This window comes from Mobula hypostoma, unplaced genomic scaffold (genome assembly GCF_963921235.1).
Source record: "Mobula hypostoma unplaced genomic scaffold, sMobHyp1.1 scaffold_36, whole genome shotgun sequence".
In the NCBI taxonomy this organism is placed as follows: Eukaryota; Metazoa; Chordata; class Chondrichthyes; order Myliobatiformes; family Myliobatidae; genus Mobula; species Mobula hypostoma.
Genome location: NW_026948187.1, coordinates 6315530 through 6342304, shown reverse-complemented (window position 1 = coordinate 6342304; position 26775 = coordinate 6315530). Strand labels below are relative to the sequence as shown.

The 26775-nt window shown below is 55.7% G+C and overlaps 1 protein-coding gene across 1 annotated transcript in view; it reads left to right on the top strand.

Moving 5' to 3' along the window:
* The first annotated feature begins 1248 nt into the window (after positions 1–1248).
* LOC134341688 (synaptobrevin) overlaps positions 1249–26775 on the top strand; it is a 39040-nt gene continuing 13513 nt past the window's right edge. The window contains exons 1-2 of the mRNA XM_063039614.1: positions 1249–1403; positions 17305–17440. Coding sequence (XP_062895684.1) covers positions 1402–1403; positions 17305–17440 — 138 coding nt within the window. The 5' untranslated portion in view covers positions 1249–1401. The remainder of the gene's footprint in view (positions 1404–17304; positions 17441–26775) is intronic.

The window sequence follows — 26775 nt, the reverse complement described above, 5'->3', positions numbered from 1 at the left end:
CGGGGTGGGGGTATGGAGGGGAGAGGGGAGACGGGGTGGGGGTATGGAGGGGAGGGGAGACGGGGTGTGGGGATCGAGGGGAGGGAGGAGGGGGAGACGGGGTGGGGGATGGAGGGGAGGGGGAGACGGGGTGGGGGGATGGAGGGGAGGGGGGAGACGGGGTGGGGGGATGGAGGGGAGTGGGGATGGAGGGGAGGGGGGAGACGGGGTGGCGGGATGGAGGGGAGGGGGGAGACGGGGTGGGGGAATGGAGGGGAGTGGGGATGGAGGGGAGGGGGAGACGGGGTGGGGGGATGGAGGGGAGGGGGAGACGGGGTTGGGGATGGAGGGGAGGGGGAGACGGGGTGGGGGGATGGAGGGGAGGGGGATGGAGGGGAGTGGGGATGGAGGGGAGGGGGAGACGGGGTGGGGGGATGGAGGGGAGTGGGGATGGAGGGGAGGGGGGAGACGGGGTAGGGGGATGGAGGGGAGGGGGAGACGGGGTGGGGGGATGGAGGGGAGGGGGAGACGGGGTGGGGGGATGGAGGGGAGTGGGGATGGAGGGGAGGGGGAGACGGGGTGGGGGGATGGAGGGGAGGGGGAGACGGGGTGGGGGGATGGAGGGGAGGGGGATGGAGGGGAGGGGGAGACGGGGTGGAGGAATGGAGGGGAGTGGGGATGGAGGGGAGGGGGGAGACGGGGTGGGGGGATGGAGGGGAGGGGGAGACGGGGTGGGGGATGGAGGGGAGTGGGGATGGAGGGGAGGGGGAGACGGGGTGGGGGGATGGAGGGGAGGGGGAGACGGGGTGGGGGGATGGAGGGGAGGGGGGAGACGGGGTGGAGGAATGGAGGGGAGTGGGGATGGAGGGGAGGGGGGAGACGGGGTAGGGGGATGGAGGGGAGGGGGGAGACGGGGAGTGGGGATGGAGGGGAGGGGGGAGACGGGGTGGGGGGATGGAGGGGAGTGGGGATGGAGGGGAGGGGGAGACGGGGTGGGGGGATGCAGGGGAGGGGGGAGACGGGGTAGGGGGATGCAGGGGAGGGGGGAGACGGGGGGATGGATATGATGCAGCGGGGTGGTGGACGGGCAGACGGCCGGTGGGGAGTGTCGGTCCGTGCGGCGAGAGCCGAGCCGAGCCGCAGGGCCCGGGCTGGGAGACGGGAGGGCAGCGGAGGGGGGCTGGGAGGAGGAGGTCGGTGCATTTAAAGGGCGCCCGGCCCCTCCCCGCGGCCCGGCTCTGGCCGCCGATTGGCTGGCTCGGTGCGCTGCTGGGGGTTGTTTCATCTGCAGCGCTGCGGCGGCCCTGACGCCGTCTGATCCGCTGCCGGTCACAGCCGCCCCGCTCCCGCTCCCGCTCCCGGTCCCGGTCCCGTCCCCGGTCTGCGGTGCCCCGTCTCGGCTCAGACACCCACCCGTGAGAGATGTGAGTGAGCGAGCGGCGGGGCGATGGCCGGCCGGGGAAGCTGGAGGGAGGGAAGGGGGGAGAGAGAGATGAAGGGGAGAGGGGCGAGATGGCGAGGGGGAGGGGCGAGATCGGGAAGGGAGGGGGGAGACGGACGGAGGGAGAGGGGAGATTGAGTGATGGGAGAGGAGGGGAGAGATAGGGACGGGAGGAGGTGGAGGGATGGAGGGAGAGAGAACGGGGAAGAGATCGGGAAGGGAGGGGGGAGACGGACGGAGGGAGAGGGGAGATTGAGTGATGGGAGAGGAGGGGAGAGATAGGGACGGGAGGAGGTGGAGGGATGGAGGGAGAGAGAACGGGGAAGAGATCGGGAAGGGAGGGGGGAGACGGACGGAGGGAGAGGGGAGATTGAGTGATGGGAGAGGAGGGGAGAGATAGGGACGGGAGGAGGTGGAGGGATGGAGGGAGAGAGAACAGGGAAGAGATCGGGAAGGGGGGGAGACGGACGGAGGGAGAGGGGAGATTGAGTGATGGGAGAGGAGGGGACGGATAGGGACGGGAGGAGGTGGAGGGATGGAGGGAGAGAGAACGGGGAAGAGATCGGGAAGGGGGGGAGACGGACGGAGGGAGAGGGGAGATTGAGTGATGGGAGAGGAGGGGAGGGATAGGGACGGGAGGAGGTGGAGGGATGGAGGGAGAGAGAACAGGGAAGAGATCGGGAAGGGGGGGAGACGGACGGAGGGAGAGGGGAGATTGAGTGATGGGAGAGGAGGGGACGGATAGGGACGGGAGGAGGTGGAGGGATGGAGGGAGAGAGAACGGGGAAGAGATCGGGAAGGGGGGGAGACGGACGGAGGGAGAGGGGAGATTGAGTGATGGGAGAGGAGGGGAGGGATAGGGACGGGAGGAGGTGGAGGGATGGAGGGAGAGAGAACAGGGAAGAGATCGGGAAGGGGGGGAGACGGACGGAGGGAGAGGGGAGATTGAGTGATGGGAGAGGAGGGGAGGGATAGGGACGGGAGGAGGTGGAGGGATGGAGGAAGAGATTGAGAAGAAGGGAGAGATGAAGAAGGGGAGGGGAGAGATGAAGAGGGGAGGGGGGAGAGATTGAGAAGAGGGGAGGGGGGAGAGATTGAGAAGAGGGGGAGAGATGAAGGAGGGGAGGGGAGGGATAGAGAGATGGAGACGGAAGGGTAGGGAGGGGGAGAATTGGAGAGAGAGAAGGAAAGGTAGAGGGGGAGGGGAGAGAAATTGAGAAGAGAGGAAAGGAAGAAGGGGAGGGGGACAGATGAAGAGGGGAAGGGGAGAGAGATTGAGAAGAGGGGAGGGGAGGGATGGAGAGATGGAGACGGAAGAGTAGGGGAGGGGAGAAAGGAGGTGAAAGGCAGGTAGAGGGGGAGGGTAGAGATGGGGAAGAGATGGGAGGGAAGGCGAGTGGGGTAGGGGGAGAGGAGAGAGGGAGGGATGGGAGGAGGCCTGGGGAGGGAGAGGGGAGAGATGGAGAAAGAGGGGGAGATTGAGGGAAGGGATAGGGACGGGAGGGAGTGGAGGTGGAGGAAAGATGGTGAGATAGAGGGGAGAGATGGATAGTGAGAGAAGGGGAGAGGGGAGAGATGAAGGGGGAGGGGAGATAGGGTAGGGAGGGGAAAGATGGAGACGGGGAGGAGAGATGGAAAGGTGGAGGGTTGATGAAGGAGGGGTGAGAGGGGGAGAGGTTGAGGAGAGGCAGAAGGTGGGAAAGAGAGATGTGAGGGGGTAGAGATGGCGGAGACGAAAGGGGGGAAGGGAGAGGGGTGGGGGGCGCAGATGGAGAGGCAGATCAGCGGAGAGAAGGGGGTAGGGGAGAGCCCGATGGACAGAAGGAGGGGGCAGGTGGAGGGAGAAGAAGACGGGAAAGAGAGAGGCTTGGCAGAAGGGAAACAAAATGAAGGAAGGAAAGAGATAGAGGGGAGGGGAGAGATAAGAAGGTGAGGGGGGGAATTACGGAGAGAGGGAGAGGCCGAGGAGAGAAAGAGAGTTGGGGAGGGAGAGGGAAGGGGTGATGGAGAAGTGGGGGGGGCGCGGTTGCTGGGGTTGGAACTGATGGGGAGGGGGTTTCTCTGCTTGATACCAGTATTCAGCAATGATAGTTTCCCTCCCTAACCCCACCCGTCCACTAGTCGACTCACCTCCCTCCATCTGTAGCTCCCCCCTCCCCACTCTTTCCCCTCCCCCTGTCCTTCCCCATCCTCCCCACTCCCCGTCTCTCCCCTTTCCTGCCTCACCTCACCCCTCCCCCTTTACTTTCTCTCTCTCCCCCCTCGCTCCCCTCTCTCCCCCTCTCTCCCCCTCTCTCCCCCCTCTCTCCCCTCTCTCCCCCGTCTTGCTCCCCTCTCCCCCTCTCTCCCCTCTCTCCCCTCTCTCTCACCCTCTCTCCCCCCTCTCCACCCTCTCTCCCCTCTCTCCCCCTCTCTTCCCTCTCTCCCCCTCTCCCCCCTCTCTCCCCTCCCCCTCTCCCCTCTCCCCCTCTCTTCCCCCTCTCTCCCCTCTCTCCCCCTCTCTCCCCCCTCTCCTTTCTCCCCCTGTCGCCCCCTGTCTCCCCTCTTGCTCCCCTCTCCCCCTCTCTCCCCCTCTCCCCTCTCCCCCTCTCTTCCCCCTCTCTTCCCCCTCTCTTCCCCCTCTCTCTCCCCCTCTCTCCCCCTCTCTTCCCCGTCTCTGTCCCCCTCTCTCCTCCCTCTCTCCCCCTCTCTCCCCCTCTCTTCCCGCTCTCTCTCCCCCTCTCTCCCCCTCTCTTCCCCCTCTCTCTGCCCCTCTCTTCCCCCTCTCTCTTCCCCTCACTTCCCCGTCTCTGTCCCCCTCTCTCCTCCCTCTCTCCCCCTCTCTTCCCCCTCTCTCTCCCCCTCTCTCCCCCTCTCTTCCCCCTCTCTCTCCCCCTCTCTTCCCCGTCTCTGTCCCCCTCTCTCCTCCCTCTCTCCCCCTCTCCTCCCCCTCTCTCCCCCTCTCTTCCCCGTCTCTGTCCCCCTCTCTCCTCCCTCTCTCCCCCTCTCTCCCCCTCTCTTCCCCCTCTCTCTCCCCCTCTCTCCCCCTCTCTTCCCCCTCTCTCTGCCCCTCTCTTCCCCCTCTCTCTTCCCCTCACTTCCCCGTCTCTGTCCCCCTCTCTCCTCCCTCTCTCCCCCTCTCTCCCCCTCTCTTCCCCCTCTCTCTCCCCCTCTCTTCCCCGTCTCTGTCCCCCTCTCTCCTCCCTCTCTCCCCCTCTCCTCCCCCCTCTCTCCCCCCTCTCTCCCCCTCTCTTCCCCCTCGCTCTCCCCCCCTCTCCCCTCTCTCCCCCCTCTCCCCTTTCTCCCCTCTCCCCCTCTCTCCCCCTCTCTCCCCCTTCTCCCCTTTCTCCCCTCTCTCCCCCTCTCTCCCCTCTCTCCCCCTCTCTCCCCCCTCTCTCCCCTCTCTCCCCTCTCTCCCCTCTCTCTCCCCCTCTCTCCCCTCTCTCCCCCCTCTCTCCCCCCCCACCCTGCTATCCGCGGGAGGAGGGGCCCGGTGGGAAGCGGAGGGTGCGGGTGTCGGGAGGGAGAGGGGGCAGCATTGGTCAGGGGGAGGGAGTGGGTGTGTGCAAACGGGACAGTCTCACGCAGGAACCTACGCACCAGGTCAGACATTTTGCAGATGGATTCAGCTGTGCAGGAGTGTCAGAGAGAAAGAGAGGATTCCTGACACTTCTCCCTCACCTAATCTTCCCTTCCCTCAGTACCTGCCTCCCTCTGTATCAGTGTGTGTGTGTGTGTCTCTCTCTCTGCCTGTCTGAATCTATGTGTGTGTCTCTCTCGTTCTCTCTGTCTCTCTGCCCGTGAGAATCTGTGTCTGTCTGTCTCTGTCTCCATGTGTCCATTTAGGTGTATCTCTGTGTGTATTTGTGTGTGTCTTCATCTCCCTCTGTGAGTGTCTCTTTCTGCCTATGTATCGTTATGTTTCTGTGTGAGTCTCTCTCTGTCTGCCCGTCCCTCTCTCTCTGTCTGTCCCTCTCTGTCTCTGTCTCTCTGTCTGTCCCTCTCTTTCTCTGTCTGTCTGTCCCTCTCTCTCTCTCTCTTTCTCTCTCTCTGTCCCTCTCTGTCTCTCGGTCTGTCCCTCTCTCTCTCTGTCTGCCCGTCCCTCTCTCTCTGTCTGTCCCTCTCTGTCTCTGTCTCTCTGTCTGTCCCTCTCTTTCTCTGTCTGTCTGTCCCTCTCTCTCTCTCTCTCTCTCTGTCCCTCTCTGTCTCTCTGTCTGTCCCTCTCTCTCTCTGTCTGCCCGTCCCTCTCTCTCTGTCAGTCCCTCTCTGTCTCTGTCTCTCTGTCTGTCCCTCTCTTTCTCTGTCTGTCTGTCCCTCTCTCTCTCTCTCTGTCCCTCTCTGTCTCTCTGTCTGTCCCTCTCTGTCCCTCTCTCTGTCTGTCTGTCCCTCTCTGTCTCTGTGTCTGTCTGTCCCTCTCTCTGTCTGTCTGTCCCTCTCTCTCTCTGTCTATCTGCCTGTCCCCCCCTCTCTCTCTGTCCCTCTCTGTCTGTCCCTCTCTCTCTCTCTCTCTCTCTGTCTGTCCCTCTCTCTCTGTCTCTCTCTCTGTCCCTCTCTCTCCCTGTCTGTCCCTCTCTGTCTCTCTGTCTGTCCCTCTCTCTCTCTGTCTCTCTGTCTGTCCCTCTCTGTCTCTCTGTCTGTCCCTCTCTCTCTGTCTCTCTCTCTGTCCCTCTCTCTCTCTCTCTCTCTGTCTGTCCCTCTCTCTCTCTCTCTCTGTCTGTCCCTCTCTCTCTGTCTCTCTCTCTGTCCCTCTCTGTCTCTCTGTCTGTCCCTCTCTCTCTCTGTCTCTCTCTCTGTCCCTCTCTCTCTCTGTCTGTCCCTCTCTCTCTCTCTCTGTCTGTCCCTCTCTCTCTGTCTCTCTCTCTGTCCCTCTCTGTCTCTCTGTCCGTCCCTCTCTCTCTCTGTCTGCCCGTCCCTCTCTGTCTCTGTCTCTCTGTCTGTCCCTCTCTTTCTCTGTCTGTCTGTCCCTCTCTCTCTCTCTCTCTGTCCCTCTCTGTCTCTCTGTCTGTCCCTCTCTCTCTCTGTCTGCCCGTCCCTCTCTCTCTGTCAGTCCCTCTCTGTCTCTGTCTCTCTGTCTGTCCCTCTCTTTCTGTCTGTCTGTCCCTCTCTCTCTCTCTCTCTCTCTGTCCCTCTCTGTCTCTCTGTCTGTCCCTCTCTCTCTCTGTCTCTCTCTCTGTCCCTCTCTCTCTCTGTCTGTCCCTCTCTGTCTCTCTGTCTGTCCCTCTCTGTCCCTCTCTCTGTCTGTCTGTCCCTCTCTGTCTCTGTGTCTGTCTGTCCCTCTCTCTGTCTGTCTGTCTCTCTCTCTCTCTGTCTATCTGCCTGTCCCCCCCTCTCTCTCTGTCTATCTGCCTGTCCCCCCTCTCTCTCTGTCTGTCCCTCCCTCTCTCTCTCTCTCTCTCTGTCTGTCCCTCTGTCCCTCTCTGTCTCTCTGTCTGTCCCTCTCTCTCTCTGTCCCTCTCTCTCTCTGTCTGTCCCTCTCTCTCTCTCTCTGTCTGTCCCTCTCTCTCTGTCTCTCTGTCCCTCTCTGTCTCTCTGTCTCTCTGTCCGTCCCTCTCTCTCTCTGTCTGCCTGTCCCTCTCTCTGTCTGTGTGTCTCCCTCTGCACCTGTCTCTTTCTGGGTCAGCTTCGCTCTGTGTGTGCACGCGTGCGTCTCACTGGGTGCGTTCCTGCGTGGTGCCGCAGAGCAAAGACAGGCCACTCGGCCCGTCTCGCCAGTGTCAACCCATTAACCTGCCTGATCCCGACATCCCGCGCCCGGGCCACAGTCCCCCCGCCCCTCCCGTCCCTGTACCTGTCCGAAATTCACTCAAAACGTTTACACCAACCCTGAATCCCACCACGGGGTGTGTGTGGGTGGAGAGTCTCTCTGTCTGTCTATCTCCCCCCCTTCTCTCCCTCCCATCTCTGTCTCCTTCCATCTCCCAATCCCTCCTTATCTCCCTCTCTCCCTCCTTTCGTCTCCCCACCTCTCCCTCTCCCAGCCCCTCTCGTGCTCTGCCTCCCCTCGCCTCCCCCTTCCGTTCTTTTCCTCCTCGCTCCGTCCCTCCGCCTCGACTCCCTGCTCACCGCCGGTCCGAGGCCTCACTCTCTCGCCCCGGCGGTCACCCCCTCGCCCTTACCCTCATGCCCCACGCCCTCCACCCTCACCCCCCTCTCTCTTTCTGTCCCACCTGCTCTCTGCCATGCCCCCCGTCCCTCTCTCTCACACACACTTTGGCTCACTCTATTCCGCTCTCGATCCCCAACTGACCCACTCTCTCGCCTGTGTGTGTCTCTCTTTCCCTTCCTCACCCCGTGCATCTCGACTCCCCCTGTTCCCCGTCTCGTTGCACTCCCCCCTCTCTCTCTGCCTCCCCCCTTTCTGTTTTACCCCCTCTCTCCTTTTTCCCTCCTCTACCTCATTCTCTGTCTCCTTCATCCATCTATCTCACTCCTCTCTCTCTATATCTCTCCTCCTCTCTCTCCCCGTCTCCCCCCTCACTCTCTTCCCCTCTCTCCTTCTCTCTACATACCCTTCCCTCACTCTCCCCCCCATTTCACTCTCTCCCTACTCACTCTTCCCCTCTCGTTCCCTCTTCTACCTCACATACTCTCTCTCTAACTCTCTCTCCGAGTCACTCTCCCACTCCCCCACTCTTTCTCTCCCTCTCACATTCTCGCCATCTCTCTCTCTCCCCCCCTCTCCATTCCTTCATCTCCCCTCCTCTCCTCCTTAGTTTCCCGTTTGCCTCTTTCTCTCTCTCTCTCTCACACTCACTCCGTCCACCACCCTCTCCATCCATCTCATTTTGACTCTTATTTTTCTCCCCCCTCTCTCAAACACTCACCCCTGCCCTCGTCCCATAGAAACATAGAAAACAGGTGCAGGAGTAGACCATTCGGCCCTTCCAGCCTGCACCGCCATTCAGTATGATCATGGCTGATCATCCAACTCAGATCCCCGCCTCAGCCTTCCCTCCATACCCCCTGACCCCCGTAGCCACAAGGGCCATATCTAACTCCCTCTTCAATATAGCTAATGAACTGGCCTCAACTGTTTCCTGTGGCAGAGAATTCCACAGATTCACCATTCTCTGTGTGAAGAAGTTTTTCCTAAAAGGCTTCCCCTCTATCCTCAAACTGTGGCCCCTCGTTCTGGACTTCCCCAACATCGGGAACAATCTTCCTGCATCGAGCCTGTCCAATCCCTTTAGGATCTTATACGTTTCAATCAGGTACCCCCTCAATCTTCTAAATTCCCATTTTCTTTCTGTTATCTGATCTTCATTTCTCGCTTTGACTCTCTCTATTTCACTCTCGATCCCCAACTGACCCACTCTCTCTCCTGTGTGTGTGTGTGTGTGTCTCTCTTCCCCTTTCTCACACGGTGTATCTCGAATCCCTCCCTGTTTCCCGTCTCATTGCACTTCCCCCCTCTCTCTACCTCCTCCCTCTTTCTGTTTTACCCCCTCCCACTCACTCCTCCATTCTCCCCTCTTTCTCCCTCCTCTCTCTTGTTCTCTCTCTCTATCTGTCTCCTCTCTCTCTCAATATCTCCCTCTCTCCCTCCCTCCATCTCTCTCTCTCTCTCCCTCTCTCCCTCCCTCCCTCCCTGCCTATCTCCCTGCCTCCCTCTCTCTCTCCCTCTCTCCCTCCCTCCCTCCTTCTCTCTCTCTCTCTCTCCCTCTCTCCCTCCCTCCCTGCCTCTCTCCCTGCCTCCCTCTCTCTCTCCCTCTCTCCCTCCCTCCCTCCTTCTCTCTCTCTCTCTCCCTCCGTCCCTCCCTCCCTCCCTCCCTTCCTCTCTCCCTCCCTCTCTCCATCCATCTCTCCCTCCCTTCCTCCCTTCCTCTCTCCCTCCCCCTCCCTCTCTCCGTCCCTCTCTCCCTCCCTCTCCCTCCCTCTCTCCCTGCCTTCCTCCCTTCCTCTCTCCCTCACTCTCTCCCTCCCTCTCTCCTTCCCCTCCTCTCCGTCCCTCTCTCCCACCCTCCCTCTCTCCCTCCCCTCCCTCTCTCCATCCCTCTCTCTCCCTTCCTCTCTCTCCCTTCCTCTCTCCGTCCCTCCCTCCCTCCCTCTCTCCGTCCCTCTCTCTCCCTTCCTCTCTCTCCCTTCCTCTCTCCGTCCCTCCCTCCCTCTCTCCCTCTCTCCCTGTCTCCCTCTCTCTGTCTCCCTCTCTCCCTCCCTCCCACCCTCTCTCTCTCCCTCTCTCCCTCCCTCCCACCCTCTCTCTCTCTCACTCTCTCCCTCCCTCCCTTCCTCCCTTCCTCTCTCACTCTCTCCCTCCCTCCCCCTCTCTCACTCCGTCCCTCTCTCCCTCTCTCCCTGCCTTCCTCCCTACCTCCCTCCCTCACTCTCTCCCTCCCTCTCTCCTTTCCCCTCCCTCTCTCCGTCCCTCTCTCCCTCCCTCCCTCCCTTCCTCTCTCCTTCTCTCCCTCCCTCCCCCCTCTATCTCCGTCCATCTCTCCCTATCTCCCTCCCCTCCCTCCCTGTGTCCCCGTCTCCCTCTCCCCCTCGCTCCCTTCCTCTCTCCCTCTCTCTCCCTCCCCTCCCTCTCTCCATTCCTCTCTCCCTCACTCTCTCTCCCTCCCTCTTTCTCCCTCTCTCCGTCCCTCTTTCCCTCCCCTCCCTCTCTCCATTCCTCTCTCCCTCCCTCTCTCTCCCACCTCTACAACTCCACATCTCATTTCTCTTTCCCCCCATTTCTCACCCGCCATCTCCCTCTCCCCTGACTAATTACCCTCAGTCAAATGCCTCATTGCCTTTCCCTTGCAGATGTTTCCTGTAGTGGGGGAGTCTAGGACCAGAGGACACAGATAGAGTGGATGTGGAGAGGATGTTTCCTGTAGTGGGGGAGTCTAGGACCAGAGGGCACAGATAGAGTGGATGTGGAGAGGATATTTCCTGTAGTGGGGGAGTCTAGGACCAGAGGACACAGATAGAGTGGATGTGGAGAGGATGCTTCCTCTTGTGGGGGAGTCTAGGACCAGAGGACACAGATAGAGTGGATGTGGAGAGGATGCTTCCTCTTGTGGGGGAGTCTAGGACCAGAGGACACAGATAGAGTGGATGTGGAGAGGATGCTTCCTCTTGTGGGGGAGTCTCGGACCAGAGGACACAAATAGAGTGGATGTGGAGAGGATGTTTCCTGTAGTGGGGGAGTCTAGGACTAGAGGACACAGATAGAGTGGATGTGGAGAGGATCTTTCCTGTAGTTGGGGAGTCCAGGACCAGAGGACAAAGATAGAGTGGATGTGGAGAGGATGTTTACTGTAGTGGGGGAGTCTAGGACCAGAGGACACAGATAGAGTGGATGTGGAGAGGATGTTTCCTATAGTGGGGGAGTCTCGGACGAGAGGGCACAGATAGAGTGGATGTGGAGAGGATGTTTCCCATACTGGGGGAGTCCAGGACCAGAGGACACAGATAGAGTGGATGTGGAGAGGATGTTTCCTATAATGGGGGAGTCTAGGACCAGAGGACACAGATGGAGTGGATGCGGAGAGGATGTTTCCTGTAGTGGGGGAGTCTCGGACCAGAGGACACAAATAGAGTGGATGTGGAGAGGATGTTTCCTATAGTGGGGGAGTCTAGGACCAGAGGACGCAGATAGAGTGGATGTGGAGAGGATCTTTCCTGTAGTCGGGGAGTGTAGGACCAGAGGACACAGATAGATTGGATGTGGAGAGGATGTTTCCTGTAGTGGGGGAGTCTCGGACCAGAGGACACAAATAGAGTGGATGTGGAGAGGATGTTTCCTGTAGTGGGGGAGTCTAGGACCAGAGGACACAGATAGAGTGGATGTGGAGAGGATGTTTCCTATAGTGGGGGAGTCTAGGACCAGAGGACACAGATAGAGTGCATGTGGAGAGGATGTTTCCTGTAGTGGGGGAGTCTAGGACCAGAGGACACAGATAAAGTGGATGTGGAGAGGATGTTTCCTATAGTGGGGGAGTCTAGGACCAGAGGACACAGATAGAGTGCATGTGGAGAGGATGTTTCCTGTAGTGGGGGAGTCTAGGACCAGAGAACACAGATAAAGTGGATGTGGAGAGGATATTTCCTATAATGGGGGGAGTCTAGGACCAGAGGACACAGATAGAGTGGATGTGGAGAGGATGTTTCCTGTAGTGGGGGAGTGTAGGACCAGAGGACACAGATAGAGTGGATGTGGAGAGGATGTTTCCTGTAGTGGGGGAGTGTAGGACCAGAGGACACAGATAGAGTGGATGTGGAGAGGATGTTTCCTATAGTGGGGGGAGTCTAGGACCAGAGGACACAGATAGAGTGGATATGGAGAGGATGTTTCCAATAGTGGGGGAGTCTAGGACCAGAGGACACAGATAGAGTGGATGCGGAGAGGATGTTTCCTGTAGTCGGGGAGCCTAGGACCAGAGGACACAGATAGAGTGGGTGTGGAGAGGATGTTTCCTATAGTGGGGGGAGTCTAGGACCAGAGGACACAGATAGAGTGGATGTGGAGAGGATGTTTCCTGTAGTGGGGGAGTCTAGGACCAGAGGACACAGATAGAGTGGGTGTGCAGAGGATGTTTCCTATAGTGGGGGAGTCTAGGACCAGAGGACACAGATAGAGTGGATGTGGGGAGGATCTTTCCTGTAGTCGGGGAGTCTAGGACCAGAGGACACAGATAGAGTGGGTGTGGAGAGGATGTTTCCTATATTGGGGGAGTCTAGGACCAGAGGACACAGATAGAGTGGATGTGGAGAGGATGTTTCCCATAGTGGGGGAGTCCAGGACCAGAGGACACAGATAGAGTGGATGTGGAGAGGATGTTTCCTGTAGTGGGTGAGTCTAGGACCAGAGGACACAGATAGACGGATGTGGAGAGGATGTTTCCTGTAGTGGGGGAGTCTAGGACCAGAGGACACAGATAGAGTGGATGTGGAGAGGCTGTTTACTGTAGTCGGGTAGTCTCGGACCAGAGGACACAGATAGAGTGGATGTGGAGAGGATGTTTCCTGTAGTGGGGGAGTCTAGGACCAGAGGACACAGATAGAGTGGATGTGGAGAAGATGTTTCCTATGGTGGGAGAGTCCAGGACCAGAGGACACAGATTGAGTGGATGTGGAGAGGATGTTTACTGTAGTCGGGTAGTCTCGGACCAGAGGACACAGATAGAGTGGATGTGGAGAGGATGTTTCCTATAGTGGGGGAGTCTAGGACCAGAGGACACAGATAGAGTGGATGTGGAGAGGATGTTTCCGATAGTGGGAGAGTCCAGGACCAGAGGACACAGATAGAGTGGATGTGGAGAGGATGTTTACTGTAGTCGGGTAGTCTCGGACCAGAGGACACAGATAGAGTGGATATGGAGAGGATGTTTCCTATAGTGGGGGAGTCTAGGACCAGAGGACACAGATAGAGTGGATGTGGAGAGGATGTTTCCTATAGTGGGGGAGTCTAGGACCAGAGGACGCAGATAGAGTGGATGTGGAGAGGATGTTTCCTATAGTGGGAGAGTCCAGGACCAGAGGACACAGATAGAGTGGATGTGGAGAGGATGCTTCCTATAGTGGAGGAGTCTAGGACCAGATGGCACCGATAGAGTGGATGTAGAGAGGATGTTTCATATCGTGGGGGAGTGTACGACCAGAGGACACAAATAGAGTGGATGTGGAGAGGATATTTACTATAGTGGGGGAGTCTAGGGCCAGAGGACACAGATAGAGTGGATGTGGAGAGGATGTTTCCTATAGTGGGGGAGTCTAGGACCAGAGGACACAGATATAGTGGATGTGGAGAGGATGTTTCCTGTAGTGGGGGAGTCTAGGACCAGAGGACACAGATAGAGTGGATGTGGAGAGGATGTTTCCTGTAGTGGGGGAGTCTAGGACCAGAGGACACAGATAGAGTGGATGTGGAGAGGATGTTTCCTATAGTGGGGGAGTCTAGGACCAGAGGACACAGATAGAGTGGATGTGGAGAGGATGTTTCCTATAATGGGGGAGTCTAGGACCAGAGGACAGAGATAGAGTGGATGTGGAGAGGATGTTTCCTGTAGTGGGGGAGCCTAGGACCAGAGGACACAGATAGAGTGGATGTGGAGCGGATGTTTCCTGTAGTGGGGGGAGTCTAGGACCAGAGGATACAGATAGAGTGGATGTGGAGAGGATGTTTCCTGTAGTGGGGGAGTGTAGGACCAGAGGACACAGATAGAGTGGATGCAGAGAGGATGTTTCCTGTAGTGGGGGAGTCTAGGACCAGAGGACACAGATAGAGTGGATATGGAGAGGATGTTTCCTGTAGTCGGGGAGTCTAGGACCAGAGGACACAGATAGAGTGGGTGTGGAGAGGATGTTTCCTATAGTGGGGGGAGTCTAGGACCAGAGGACACAGATAGAGTGGAAGTGGAGAGGATGTTTCCTGTAGTGGGGGAGTCTGGGACCAGAGGACACAGATAGAGTGGATACGGAGAGGATGTTTCCTGTAGTGGGGGAGTCTAGGACCAGAGGACACAGATAGAGTGGGTGTGCAGAGGATGTTTCCTATAGTGGGGGAGTCTATGACCAGAGGACACAGATAGAGTGGATGCGGAGAGGATGTTTCCTGTAGTGGGGGAGTCTAGGACCAGAGGACACAGATAGAGTGGATATGGAGAGGATGTTTCCTGTAGTCGGGGAGTCTAGGACCAGAGGACACAGATAGAGTGGGTGTGGAGAGGATGTTTCCTATAGTGGGGGGAGTCTAGGACCAGAGGACACAGATAGAGTGGATGTGGAGAGGATGTTTCCTGTAGTGGAGGAGTCTAGGACCAGAGGACACAGATAGAGTGGGTGTGTAGAGGATGTTTCCTATAGTGGGGGAGTCTAGGACCAGAGGACACAGATAGAGTGGATGTGGGGAGGATCTTTCCAGTAGTCGGGGAGTCTAGGACCAGAGGACACAGATAGAGTGGGTGTGGAGAGGATGTTTCCTATATTGGGGGAGTCTAGGACCAGAGGACACAGATAGAGTGGATGTGGAGAGGATGTTTCTTGTAGTGGGTGAGTCTAGGACCAGAGGACACAGATAGAGTGGATGTGGAGAGGATGTTTCCTGTAGTGGGGGAGTCTAGGACCAGAGGACACAGATAGAGTGGATGTGGAGAGGCTGTTTACTGTAGTCGGGTAGTCTCGGACCAGAGGACACAGATAGAGTGGATGTGGAGAAGATGTTTCCTATAGTGGGAGAGTCCAGGACCAGAGGACACAGATTGAGTGGATGTGGAGAGGTTGTTTACTGTAGTCGGGTAGTCTCGGACCAGAGGACACAGATAGAGTGGATGTGGAGAGGATGTTTCCTATAGTGGGGGAGTCTAGGACCAGAGGACACAGGTAGAGTGGATGTGGAGAGGATGTTTCCGATAGTGGGAGAGTCCAGGACCAGAGGACACAGATAGAGTGGATGTGGAGAGGATGTTTACTGTAGTCGGGTAGTCTCGGACCAGAGGACACAGATAGAGTGGATGTGGAGAGGATGTTTCCTATAGTGGGGGAGTCTAGGACCAGAGGACACAGATAGAGTGGATGTGGAGAGGATCTTTCCTGTAGTGGGGGAGTCTAGGACTAGAGGACACAGATAGAGTGGATGTGGAGAGGATGTTTCCTGTAGTGGGGGAGTCTAGGACCAGAGGACACAGATAGAGTGGATGTGGAGAAGATGTTTCCTATAGTGGGAGAGTCCAGGACCAGAGGACACAGATTGAGTGGATGTGGAGAGGTTGTTTACTGTAGTCGGGTAGTCTCGGACCAGAGGACACAGATAGAGTGGATGTGGAGAGGATGTTTCCTATAGTGGGGGAGTCTAGGACCAGAGGACACAGGTAGAGTGGATGTGGAGAGGATGTTTCCGATAGTGGGAGAGTCCAGGACCAGAGGACACAGATAGAGTGGATGTGGAGCGGATGTTTCCTGTAGTGGGGGGAGTCTAGGACCAGAGGACACAGATGGAGTGGATGTGGAGAGGATGTTTCCTGTAGTGGGGGGAGTCTAGGACCAGAGGATACAGATAGAGTGGATGTGGAGAGCATGTTTCCTATACTGGGGGAGTCTCGGACCAGAGGACACAGATAGAGTGGATGTGGAGAGGATGTTTCCTATAGTGGGGGGAGTCTGGGACCAGAGGACACAGCCTCAGAATGGAGGGATGTCTGTTTAGAACGGAGACAAGGAGGAATTTCGTTAGCCAGAGGCTGGTGAATCTGTGGAATTCGTTGGAGGCCAAGTCATTGGGTGTATTTAAAAGACAATAGACAATAGGTGCAGGAGTAGGCCATTCAGCCCTTCGAGCCAGCACTGCCATTCACTGTGATCATGGCTGATCATCCACAATCAGTACCCTGTTCCTGCCCTCTCCCCATATCCCTTGACTCCGCTATCTTCCCCCTCTCTTCTCCCCCTCTGTGTTTCTCACTCGTCCTCTTTTCTCACACTGCCTCCCTTCTTGCCTCTCTCTCCCCCTTTCCCTCTCTCTTTTTCTCCACCTCTCTCTATCTCTCTGTCGCACTCTTTTTCACGCTGGCCCTCTCTGCTCTCTTTCTCCATCTGTCTGACTACCTTAATCCCTCACTCAATCGATTCTGCCCCCTCTCCCTCCCTTCCCTCTGTCACTCCTTCCGTTCGACCCCAGAAGTGTGTGATGGGACTGTGTGGAGGGAGATTCACTCTGTGTCTGACCCCGGGAGTGTGTGATGGGACGGTGTGGAGGGAGATTCACTCTGTTTCTGACCCCGGGAGTGTGTGATGGGACGGTGTGGAGGGAGATTCACTCTGTGTCTGACCCCGGGAGTGTGTGATGGGACGGTGTGGAGGGAGATTCACTCTGTGACTGACCCCGGGAGTGTGTGATGGGACGGTGTGGAGGGAGATTCACTCTGTGTCTGACCCCGGGAGTGTGTGATGGGACGGTGTGAAGGGAGATTCACTCTGTGTCTGACCCAGGGGGTCTATGATGGGACGGTGTGGATGGAGATTCACTCTGTGTCTGTCCCCGGGAGTGTGTGATGGGACGGTATGGAGGGAGATTCACTCTGTGTCTGACCGCGGGAGTGTGTGATGGGACGGTGTGGAGTGAGATTCACTCTGTGTGTCTGACCCCGGGAGTGTGAGATGGGACGGTGCGGAGGGAGATTCACTCTGTGTCTGACCCCGGGAGTGTGTGATGGGACGGTGCGGAGGAAGATTCACTCTGTGTGTCTGACCCCGGGAGTGTGTGATGGGACGCTGTGGAGGGAGATTCACTCTGTGTCTGACCCCGGGAGTGTGTGATGGGACGGTGTGGAGGGAGATTCACTCTGTGTCTGACCCCGGGAGTGTGTGATGGGACGGTGCGGAGGGAGCTTCACTCTGTGTCTGACCCCGGGAGTGTGTGATGGGACGGTGTGGAGGGAGATTCACTCTGTGTCTGACTCCGGGAGTGTGTGATGGGACGGTTTGGAGGGAGATTCACTCTGTGTCTGACCCCGGGAGTGTGTGATGGGACGGTGTGGAGGGAGATTCACTCTGTGTGTCTGACCCCGGGAGTGTGTGATGGGACGGTGTGGATGGAGATTCACTCTGTGTCTGACCCCGGGAGTGTGTGATGGGACGGTGTGGAGGGAGATTCACTCTGTGTGTCTGACCACGGGAGTGTGTGATGGGACGGTGTGGATGGAGATTCACTCTGTGTCTGACCCCGGGAGTGTGTGATGGGACGGTGTGGAGGGAGATTCACTCTGTGTGTCTGACCCCGGGAGTGTGTGATGGGACGGTATGGAGGGAGATTCACTCTGTGTCTGACCCCGGGAGTGTGTGATGGGACGGTGTGGAGGGAGATTCACTCTGTGTCTGACCCCGGGAGTGTGTGATGGGACGGTGTGGAGGGAGATTCACTCTGTGTCTGACCCCGGGAGTGTGTGATGGAAGTTTCACTCTGAGCCTCTGTTTTAATCCCCCAGGTCTGCTCCATCGTCAGGACCTCCTGCCCCTGATGCACAGGGTGGGGCTCCCGGACAACCTACGGGACCCCCAGGTCCCCCTCCGAATACAACAAGTAACAGGAGGCTCCAACAGACACAGGCTCAGGTTGAGGAGGTGAGGAGGGAGGGAGGGTGTGGGTCGTGGTCACAGGTATGGGTGTACAGCCAGAAGACTGGAAAACATAGGGATAATTATCAGGCCGTTCAGCCCATCGAGTCTGCCCCGCCATTCCATCGCGGCTGATTTACTATCCCTCTCAACGCCATTCTCCTGCCTTCTCCCCGTGACCTTTGACGCCCCTAACTGATCAAGAACCTGTCGACCTCCGTTTTAAATACACCCAACGACTTGCCCTCCGCAGCCGTCTGTGGCAACGAATTCCACACATTCACCCACCCTCCTGCTAAAGAAATTCCTCCAATCTCCTTTCTAAATGGATGTCCCTCTATTCTGAGGCTGTGTCCTCTGGTCCTAGACTCCCCCACTATAGGTAACATCCTCTCCACATCCACTCTATCTGTGTCCTCTGGTCCTAGACTCCCCCACTACAGGAAACATCCTCTCCACATCCACTCTATCTGTGTCCTCTGGTCCTAGACTCCCCCACTGCATGAATCATCCTCTCCACATCCACTCTATCTGTGTCCTCTGGTCCTAGACTCCCCCACTACAGGAAACATCCTCTCCACATCCACTCTATCTGTGTCCTCTGGTCCTAGACTCCCCCACTATAGGAAACATCCTCTCCACATCCACTCTATCTGTGTCCTCTGGTCCTAGACTCCCCCCACTACAGGAAACATCCTCTCCACATCCACTCTTTGTGTCCTCTGGTCCTAGACTCCGCTACTATAGGAAACATCCTCTCCGCATCCACTCTATCTGTGTCCTCTGGTCCTAGACTCCCCCACTACAGGAAACATCCTCTCCACATCCACTCTATCTGTGTCCTCTGGTCCTAGACTCCCCAACTACAGGAAACATCCTCTCCACATCCACTCTATCTGTGTCCTCTGGTCCTAGACTCCCCAACTATGGGAAACATCTTCTCCACATCCACTCTATCTGTGTCCTCTGGTCCAAGACTCCCCCACTCCTGGAAACATCTTCTGCACATCCACCCTGTCTGTGTCCTCTGGTCCTAGACTGCCCCACTAATGGAAACATCCTCTCCACATCCACTCTATCTATGTCCTCTGGTCCTAGACTCCCCGACCACAGGAAACATCCTCTCCACATGCACTCTGTCTGTGTCTTGTGGTCCCAGACTCCCCCACTACAGGAAACATCCTGTCCACATCCACTCTATCTGTGTCCTCTGGTCGTAGACTCCCCCACTATAGGAAACATCTTCTCCACATCCACTCTATCTGTGTCCTCTGGTCCGAGACTGCCCCACTATAGGAAACATGCTCTCCACATCCACTCTATCTGTGTCCTCTGGTCCGAGACTCCCCCACTATAGGAAACATCCTTTCCACATCCACTCTATCTGTGTCCTCTGGTCCTAGACTCCCTCCAGTATAGGAAACATCCTCTCCACATCCACTCTATCTGTGTCCTCTGGTCCTAGACTCCCCCCACTATAAGAAACATCCTCTCCACATCCACTCTATCTGTGTCCTCTGGTCCGAGACTCCCCCACGATAGGAAATATCCTCTCCACATCCACTCTATCTGTGTCCTCTGGTCCGAGACTCCCCCACTACAGGAAACATCCTCTCCACATCCACTCTATCTGTGTCCTCTGGTCCTAGACTCCCCCCACTATAGGAAACATCCTCTCCACACCCACTCTATCTGTGTCCTCTGGTCCTAGACTCCCCCACTACAGGAAACATCCTCTCCACACCCACTCTATCTGTGTCCTCTGGTCCTAGACTCCCCCACTACAGGAAACATCCTCTCCACATCCACTCTATCTGTGTCCTCTGGTCCTAGACTCCCCAACTACAGGAAACATCCTCTCCACATCCACTCTATCTGTGTCCTCTGGTCCTAGACTCCCCCACTACAGGAAACATCCTCTCCACATCCACTCTATCTGTGTCCTCTGGTCCTAGACTCCCCAACTACAGGAAACATCCTCTCCACATCCACTCTATCTGTGTCCTCTGGTCCTAGACTCCCCAACTATGGGAAACATCTTCTCCACATCCACTCTATCTGTGTCCTCTGGTCCAAGACTCCCCCACTCCTGGAAACATCTTCTCCACATCCAGCCTGTCTGTGTCCTCTGGTCCTAGACTCCCCGACCACAGGAAACATCCTCTCCACATGCACTCTGTCTGTGTCTTGTGGTCCCAGACTCCCCCACTACAGGAAACATCCTGTCCACATCCAGTCTATCTGTGTCCTCTGGTCCTAGACTCCCCCACTATAGGAAACATCCTCTCCACATCCACTCTATCTGTGTCCTCTGGTCCGAGACTCCCTCACTACAGGAAATATCTTCTCCACATCCGCTCTATCTGTGTCCTCTGGTCCGAGACTGCCCCACTATAGGAAACATCCTCTCCACATCCACTCTATCTGTGTCCTCTTGACCATGACTCCCCCACGAAAGGAAACATCATCTCCACATCCACTCTATCTGTGACATCTGGTCAACGACTCCTCCACTACAGGAAACATCCTCTCCACATCCACTCTATCTGTGTCCTATGGTCCTTGTCTCCCCCACTACAGGAAACTTCCTCTCCACATCCACTCTGTCTGTGTCCTCTGGTCCTAGACTCCTCCACTATAGGAAAAATCCTCTCCACATCCACTCTATCTGTGTCCTCTGGTCATAGACTGCCTCTCCACATCCACTCTATCTGTGTCCTCTGGTCCTAGACTCCCCCAGTGCAGGAAACATCCTCTCCTCATCCACTCTATCTGTGTCCTCTGGTCCTAGACTCCCCCAGTGCAGGAAACATCCTCTCCTCATCCACTCTATCTGTGTCCTCTGGTCCTAGACTAACCCACTACAGGAAACATCCTCTCCTCATCCACTCTATCTGTGTCCTCTGGTCCGAGACTCCCCCACTACAGGAAACACCGTCTCCACATCCACTCTATCTGTGTCCTCTGGTCCTAGACTCCCCCAGAAAAGGAAACATTTTCTCCACATCCACTCTATCTGTGTCCTCTGGTTTGCAACTCTTCCACTATAGGAAACATCCTCTCCACATCCACTCTATCTGTGTCCTCTGGTCCTAGACGCCCCCACTACAGGAACCACACTCTCCACATCCACTCTATCTGTGTCCTCTGGTCCGAGACTCCCCCCACTACAGGAAACATGCTCTCCATATCCACTCTATCTGAGTCCTCTGGTCCTAGACTCCCCCAACGACAGGAAACATCCTCTCCACATCCACTCTATCTGTGTCCTCTTGACCATGACTCCCCAACGAAAGGAAACATCATCTCCACATCCACTCTATCTGTGACCTCTGGTCCTAGACTCCCCCACAAAAGGAAACACCCTCTCCACGTCCACTCTATCTGTGTCCTCTGGTCCTAGACTCCCCCAGAAAAGGAAACATTTTCTCCACATCCACTCTATCTGTGTCCTCTGGTTCGCAACTCTTCCACTATAGGGAACATCCTCTTCACATCCACTCTATTTGTGTCCTCTGGTCCTAGACTCCCCCAGTACAGGAAACATCCTCTCCTCATCCACTCCATCTGTGTCCTCTGGTCCTAGACTCTCCCCACTATAGGAAACATCCTCTCCACATCCACTCTATCTGTGTTCTCTGGTCCTAGACTCCCCCACTACAGGAAACATCCTCTCCTCATCCACTCTGTCTGTGTCCTCTGGTCCAAGACTCCCCCACTACAGGAAACACCCTCTCCACATCCACTCTATCTGTGTCCTCTGGTCCTAGACTCCCCCAGAAAAGGAAACATTTTCTCCACATCCAATCTATCTGTGTCCTCTGGTTCGCAACTCTTCCACTATAGGGAACATGCTCTCCACATCCACTCTATTTGTTTCCTCTGGTCCTAGACTCCCCCAGTACAGGAAACATCCTCTCCTCATCCACTCCATCTGTGCCCTCTGGTCCTGGACTCTCCCACAAAAGAAAACATCTTCTCCACATCCATTCTATCTGTGTCCTCTGGTCTGCAACTCGTCCACTATAGCAAACATCCTCTCCACATCCACTCTATCTGTGTCCTCTAGTCCAAGACTCCCCCAGTACAGGAAACATCCTCTCCTCATCCACTCTATGTGTGTCCTCTGGTCCTGGACTCTCCCACAAATGAAAACATCCTCTCCACATCCACTCTATCTGTGTCCTTTGGTCCTAGACGCCTCCACTACAGGAACCATACTCTCCACATCCACTCTATCTGTGTCCTGTGGTCCGAGACTCCCGCACTATAGGAAGCATCCTCTCCACATCCACTCTATCTGTGTCCTCGGGTCCTAGACTCCCCCCACTACAGGAAACATGCTCTCCACATCCACTCTATCTGTGTCCTCTGTTCCTAGACTCCCCGACAATAGGAAACATCCTCCCCAGATCCACTCTATCTGTGTCGTCTGTTCCTAGACGCCCCCACAATAGGAAACATTCCCCACATCCACTCTATCTCTGCCCTCTGGTCCTAGACTCCCCCAGTACAGGAAACATCCTCTCCACATCCACTCTATCTGTGTCCTCTGGTCCTAGACGCCCCCACTACAGGAACCACACTCTCCACATCCACTCTATCTGTGTCCTCTGGTCTGAGACTCCCCCCACTACAGGAAACATGCTCTCCATATCCACTCTATCTGTGTCCTCTGGTCCTAGACTCCCCCAGTACAGGAAACATCCTCTCCTCATCCACTCTATCTGTGTCCTCTGGTCATAGACTCCCCCAGTACAGGAAACATCCTCTCCACACCCACTCTATGTGTGTCCTCTGGTCCTAGACTATCCCCACTATAGGAAACATCCTCTCCACATCCACTCTATCCGTGTCCTCTGGTCCTAGACTAACCCACTACAGGAAACATCCTCTCCTCATCCACTCTATCTGTGTCCTCTGGTCCGAGACTCCCCCACTACAGGAAACACCGTCTCCACATCCACTCTATCTGTGTCCTCTGGTCCTAGACTCCCCCAGAAAAGGAAACATTTTCTCCACATCCACTCTATCTGTGTCCTCTGGTTTGCAACTCTTCCACTATAGGAAACATCCTCTCCACATCCACTCTATCTGTGTCCTCTGGTCCTAGACGCCCCCACTACAGGAACCACACTCTCCACATCCACTCTATCTGTGTCCTCTGGTCCGAGACTCCCCCCACTACAGGAAACATGCTCTCCATATCCACTCTATCTGAGTCCTCTGGTCCTAGACTCCCCCAATGACAGGAAACATCCTCTCCACATCCACTCTATCTGTGTCCTCTTGACCATGACTCCCCAACGAAAGGAAACATCATCTCCACATCCACTCTATCTGTGACCTCTGGTCCTAGACTCCCCCACAAAAGGAAACATCCTCTCCACATCCACTCTATCTGTGTCCTCTGGTCATAGACTCCCCCAGTACAGGAAACATCCTCTCCACATCCACTCTATCTGTGTCCTCTTGACCATGACTCCCCCACGAAAGGAAACATCATCTCCACATCCACTCTATCTGTGACATCTGGTCCACGACTCCTCCACTACAGGAAACATCCTCTCCACATCCACTCTATCTGTGTCCTATGGTCCTTGTCTCCCCCACTACAGGAAACTTCCTCTCCACATCCACTCTGTCTGTGTCCTCTGGTCCTAGACTCCTCCACTATAGGAAAAATCCTCTCCACATCCACTCTGTCTGTGTCCTCTGGTCATAGACTCCGCCAGTACAGGAAACATCCTCTCCACATCCACTCTATGTGTGTCCTCTGGTCCTAGACTCTCCCCACTATAGGAAACATCCTCTCCACATCCACTCTATCTGTGTTCTCTGGTCCTAGACTCCCCCACTACAGGAAACATCCTCTCCTCATCCACTCTGTCTGTGTCCTCTGGTCCGAGACTCCCCCACTACAGGAAACACCCTCTCCACATCCACTCTATCTGTGTCCTCTGGTCCTAGACTCCCCCAGAAAAGGAAACATTTTCTCCACATCCAATCTATCTGTGTCCTCTGGTTCGCAACTCTTCCACTATAGGGAACATGCTCTCCACATCCACTCTATTTGTTTCCTCTGGTCCTAGACTCCCCCAGTACAGGAAACATCCTCTCCTCATCCACTCCATCTGTGCCCTCTGGTCCTGGACTCTCCCACAAAAGAAAACATCTTCTCCACATCCATTCTATCTGTGTCCTCTGGTCTGCAACTCGTCCACTATAGCAAACATCCTCTCCACATCCACTCTATCTGTGTCCTCTAGTCCTAGACTCCCCCAGTACAGGAAACATCCTCTCCTCATCCACTCTATGTGTGTCCTCTGGTCCTGGACTCTCCCACAAATGAAAACATCCTCTCCACATCCACTCTATCTGTGTCCTTTGGTCCTAGACGCCTCCACTACAGGAACCATACTCTCCACATCCACTCTATCTGTGTCCTGTGGTCCGAGACTCCCGCACTATAGGAAGCATCCTCTCCACATCCACTCTATCTGTGTCCTCGGGTCCTAGACTCCCCCCACTACAGGAAACATCCTCTCCACATCCACTCTATCTGTGTCCTCTGGTCCTAGACTCCCCCACTACAGGAAACATCCTCTCCACATCCACTCTATCTGTGTCCTCTGGTCCTAGACTCCCCAACTACAGGAAACATCCTCTCCACATCCACTCTATCTGTGTCCTCTGGTCCTAGACTCCCCAACTATGGGAAACATCTTCTCCACATCCACTCTATCTGTGTCCTCTGGTCCAAGACACTCCCACTCCTGGAAACATCTTCTCCACATCCAGCCTGTCTGTGTCCTCTGGTCCTAGACTCCCCGACCACAGGAAACATCCTCTCCACATGCACTCTGTCTGTGTCTTGTGGTCCCAGACTCCCCCACTACAGGAAACATCCTGTCCACATCCACTCTATCTGTGTCCTCTGGTCCTAGACTCCCCCACTATAGGAAACATCCTCTCCACATCCACTCTATCTGTGTCCTCTGGTCCGAGACTCCCTCACTACAGGAAATATCTTCTCCACATCCGCTCTATCTGTGTCCTCTGGTCCGAGACTGCCCCACTATAGGAAACATCCTCTCCACATCCACTCTATCTGTGTCCTCTTGACCATGACTCCCCCACGAAAGGAAACATCATCTCCACATCCACTCTATCTGTGACATCTGGTCAACGACTCCTCCACTACAGGAAACATCCTCTCCACATCCACTCTATCTGTGTCCTATGGTCCTTGTCTCCCCCACTACAGGAAACTTCCTCTCCACATCCACTCTGTCTGTGTCCTCTGGTCCTAGACTCCTCCACTATAGGAAAAATCCTCTCCACATCCACTCTATCTGTGTCCTCTGGTCATAGACTGCCTCTCCACATCCACTCTATCTGTGTCCTCTGGTCCTAGACTCCCCCAGTGCAGGAAACATCCTCTCCTCATCCACTCTATCTGTGTCCTCTGGTCCTAGACTCCCCCAGTGCAGGAAACATCCTCTCCTCATCCACTCTATCTGTGTCCTCTGGTCCTAGACTATCCCCACTATAGGAAACATCCTCTCCACATCCACTCTATCCGTGTCCTCTGGTCCTAGACTAACCCACTACAGGAAACATCCTCTCCTCATCCACTCTATCTGTGTCCTCTGGTCCGAGACTCCCCCACTACAGGAAACACCGTCTCCACATCCACTCTATCTGTGTCCTCTGGTCCTAGACTCCCCCAGAAAAGGAAACATTTTCTCCACATCCACTCTATCTGTGTCCTCTGGTTTGCAACTCTTCCACTATAGGAAACATCCTCTCCACATCCACTCTATCTGTGTCCTCTGGTCCTAGACGCCCCCACTACAGGAACCACACTCTCCACATCCACTCTATCTGTGTCCTCTGGTCCGAGACTCCCCCCACTGCAGGAAACATGCTCTCCATATCCACTCTATCTGAGTCCTCTGGTCCTAGACTCCCCCAACGACAGGAAACATCCTCTCCACATCCACTCTATCTGTGTCCTCTTGACCATGACTCCCCAACGAAAGGAAACATCATCTCCACATCCACTCTATCTGTGACCTCTGGTCCTAGACTCCCCCACAAAAGGAAACACCCTCTCCACATCCACTCTATCTGTGTCCTCTGGTCCTAGACTCCCCCAGAAAAGGAAACATTTTCTCCACATCCACTCTATCTGTGTCCTCTGGTTCGCAACTCTTCCACTATAGGGAACATCCTCTTCACATCCACTCTATTTGTGTCCTCTGGTCCTAGACTCCCCCAGTACAGGAAACATCCTCTCCTCATCCACTCCATCTGTGTCCTCTGGTCCTAGACTCTCCCCACTATAGGAAACATCCTCTCCACATCCACTCTATCTGTGTTCTCTGGTCCTAGACTCCCCCACTACAGGAAACATCCTCTCCTCATCCACTCTGTCTGTGTCCTCTGGTCCGAGACTCCCCCACTACAGGAAACACCCTCTCCACATCCACTCTATCTGTGTCCTCTGGTCCTAGACTCCCCCAGAAAAGGAAACATTTTCTCCACATCCAATCTATCTGTGTCCTCTGGTTCGCAACTCTTCCACTATAGGGAACATGCTCTCCACATCCACTCTATTTGTTTCCTCTGGTCCTAGACTCCCCCAGTACAGGAAACATCCTCTCCTCATCCACTCCATCTGTGCCCTCTGGTCCTGGACTCTCCCACAAAAGAAAACATCCTCTCCACATCCACTCTATCTGTGTCCTCTGGTCTGAGACTCCCCACTATAGGAAACATCCTCTCCACATCCACTCTATCTGTGTCCTCTAGTCCTAGACTCCCCCAGTACAGGAAACATCCTCTCCACATCCACTCTATCTGTGTCCTCTGGTCCTAGACTCCCCACAACAGGAAACATCCTCTCCACATCCACTCTATCTGTGTCCTCTGGTCCTAGACTCCCCCACTACAGGAAACATCCTCTCCACATCCACTCTATCTGTGTCCTGTGGTCCAGACTCCCGCACTATAGGAAACATCCTCTCCACATCCACTCTATCTGTGTCCTCGGGTCCTAGACTCCCCCCACTACAGGAAACATGCTCTCCACATCCACTCTATCTGTGTCCTCTGTTCCTAGACTCCCCGACAATAGGAAACATCCTCCCCAGATCCACTCTATCTGTGTCGTCTGTTCCTAGACGCCCCCACAATAGGAAACATTCCCCACATCCACTCTATCTCTGCCCTCTGGTCCTAGACTCCCCCAGTACAGGAAACATCCTCTCCACATCCACTCTATCTGTGTCCTCTGGTCCTAGACGCCCCCACTACAGGAACCACACTCTCCACAT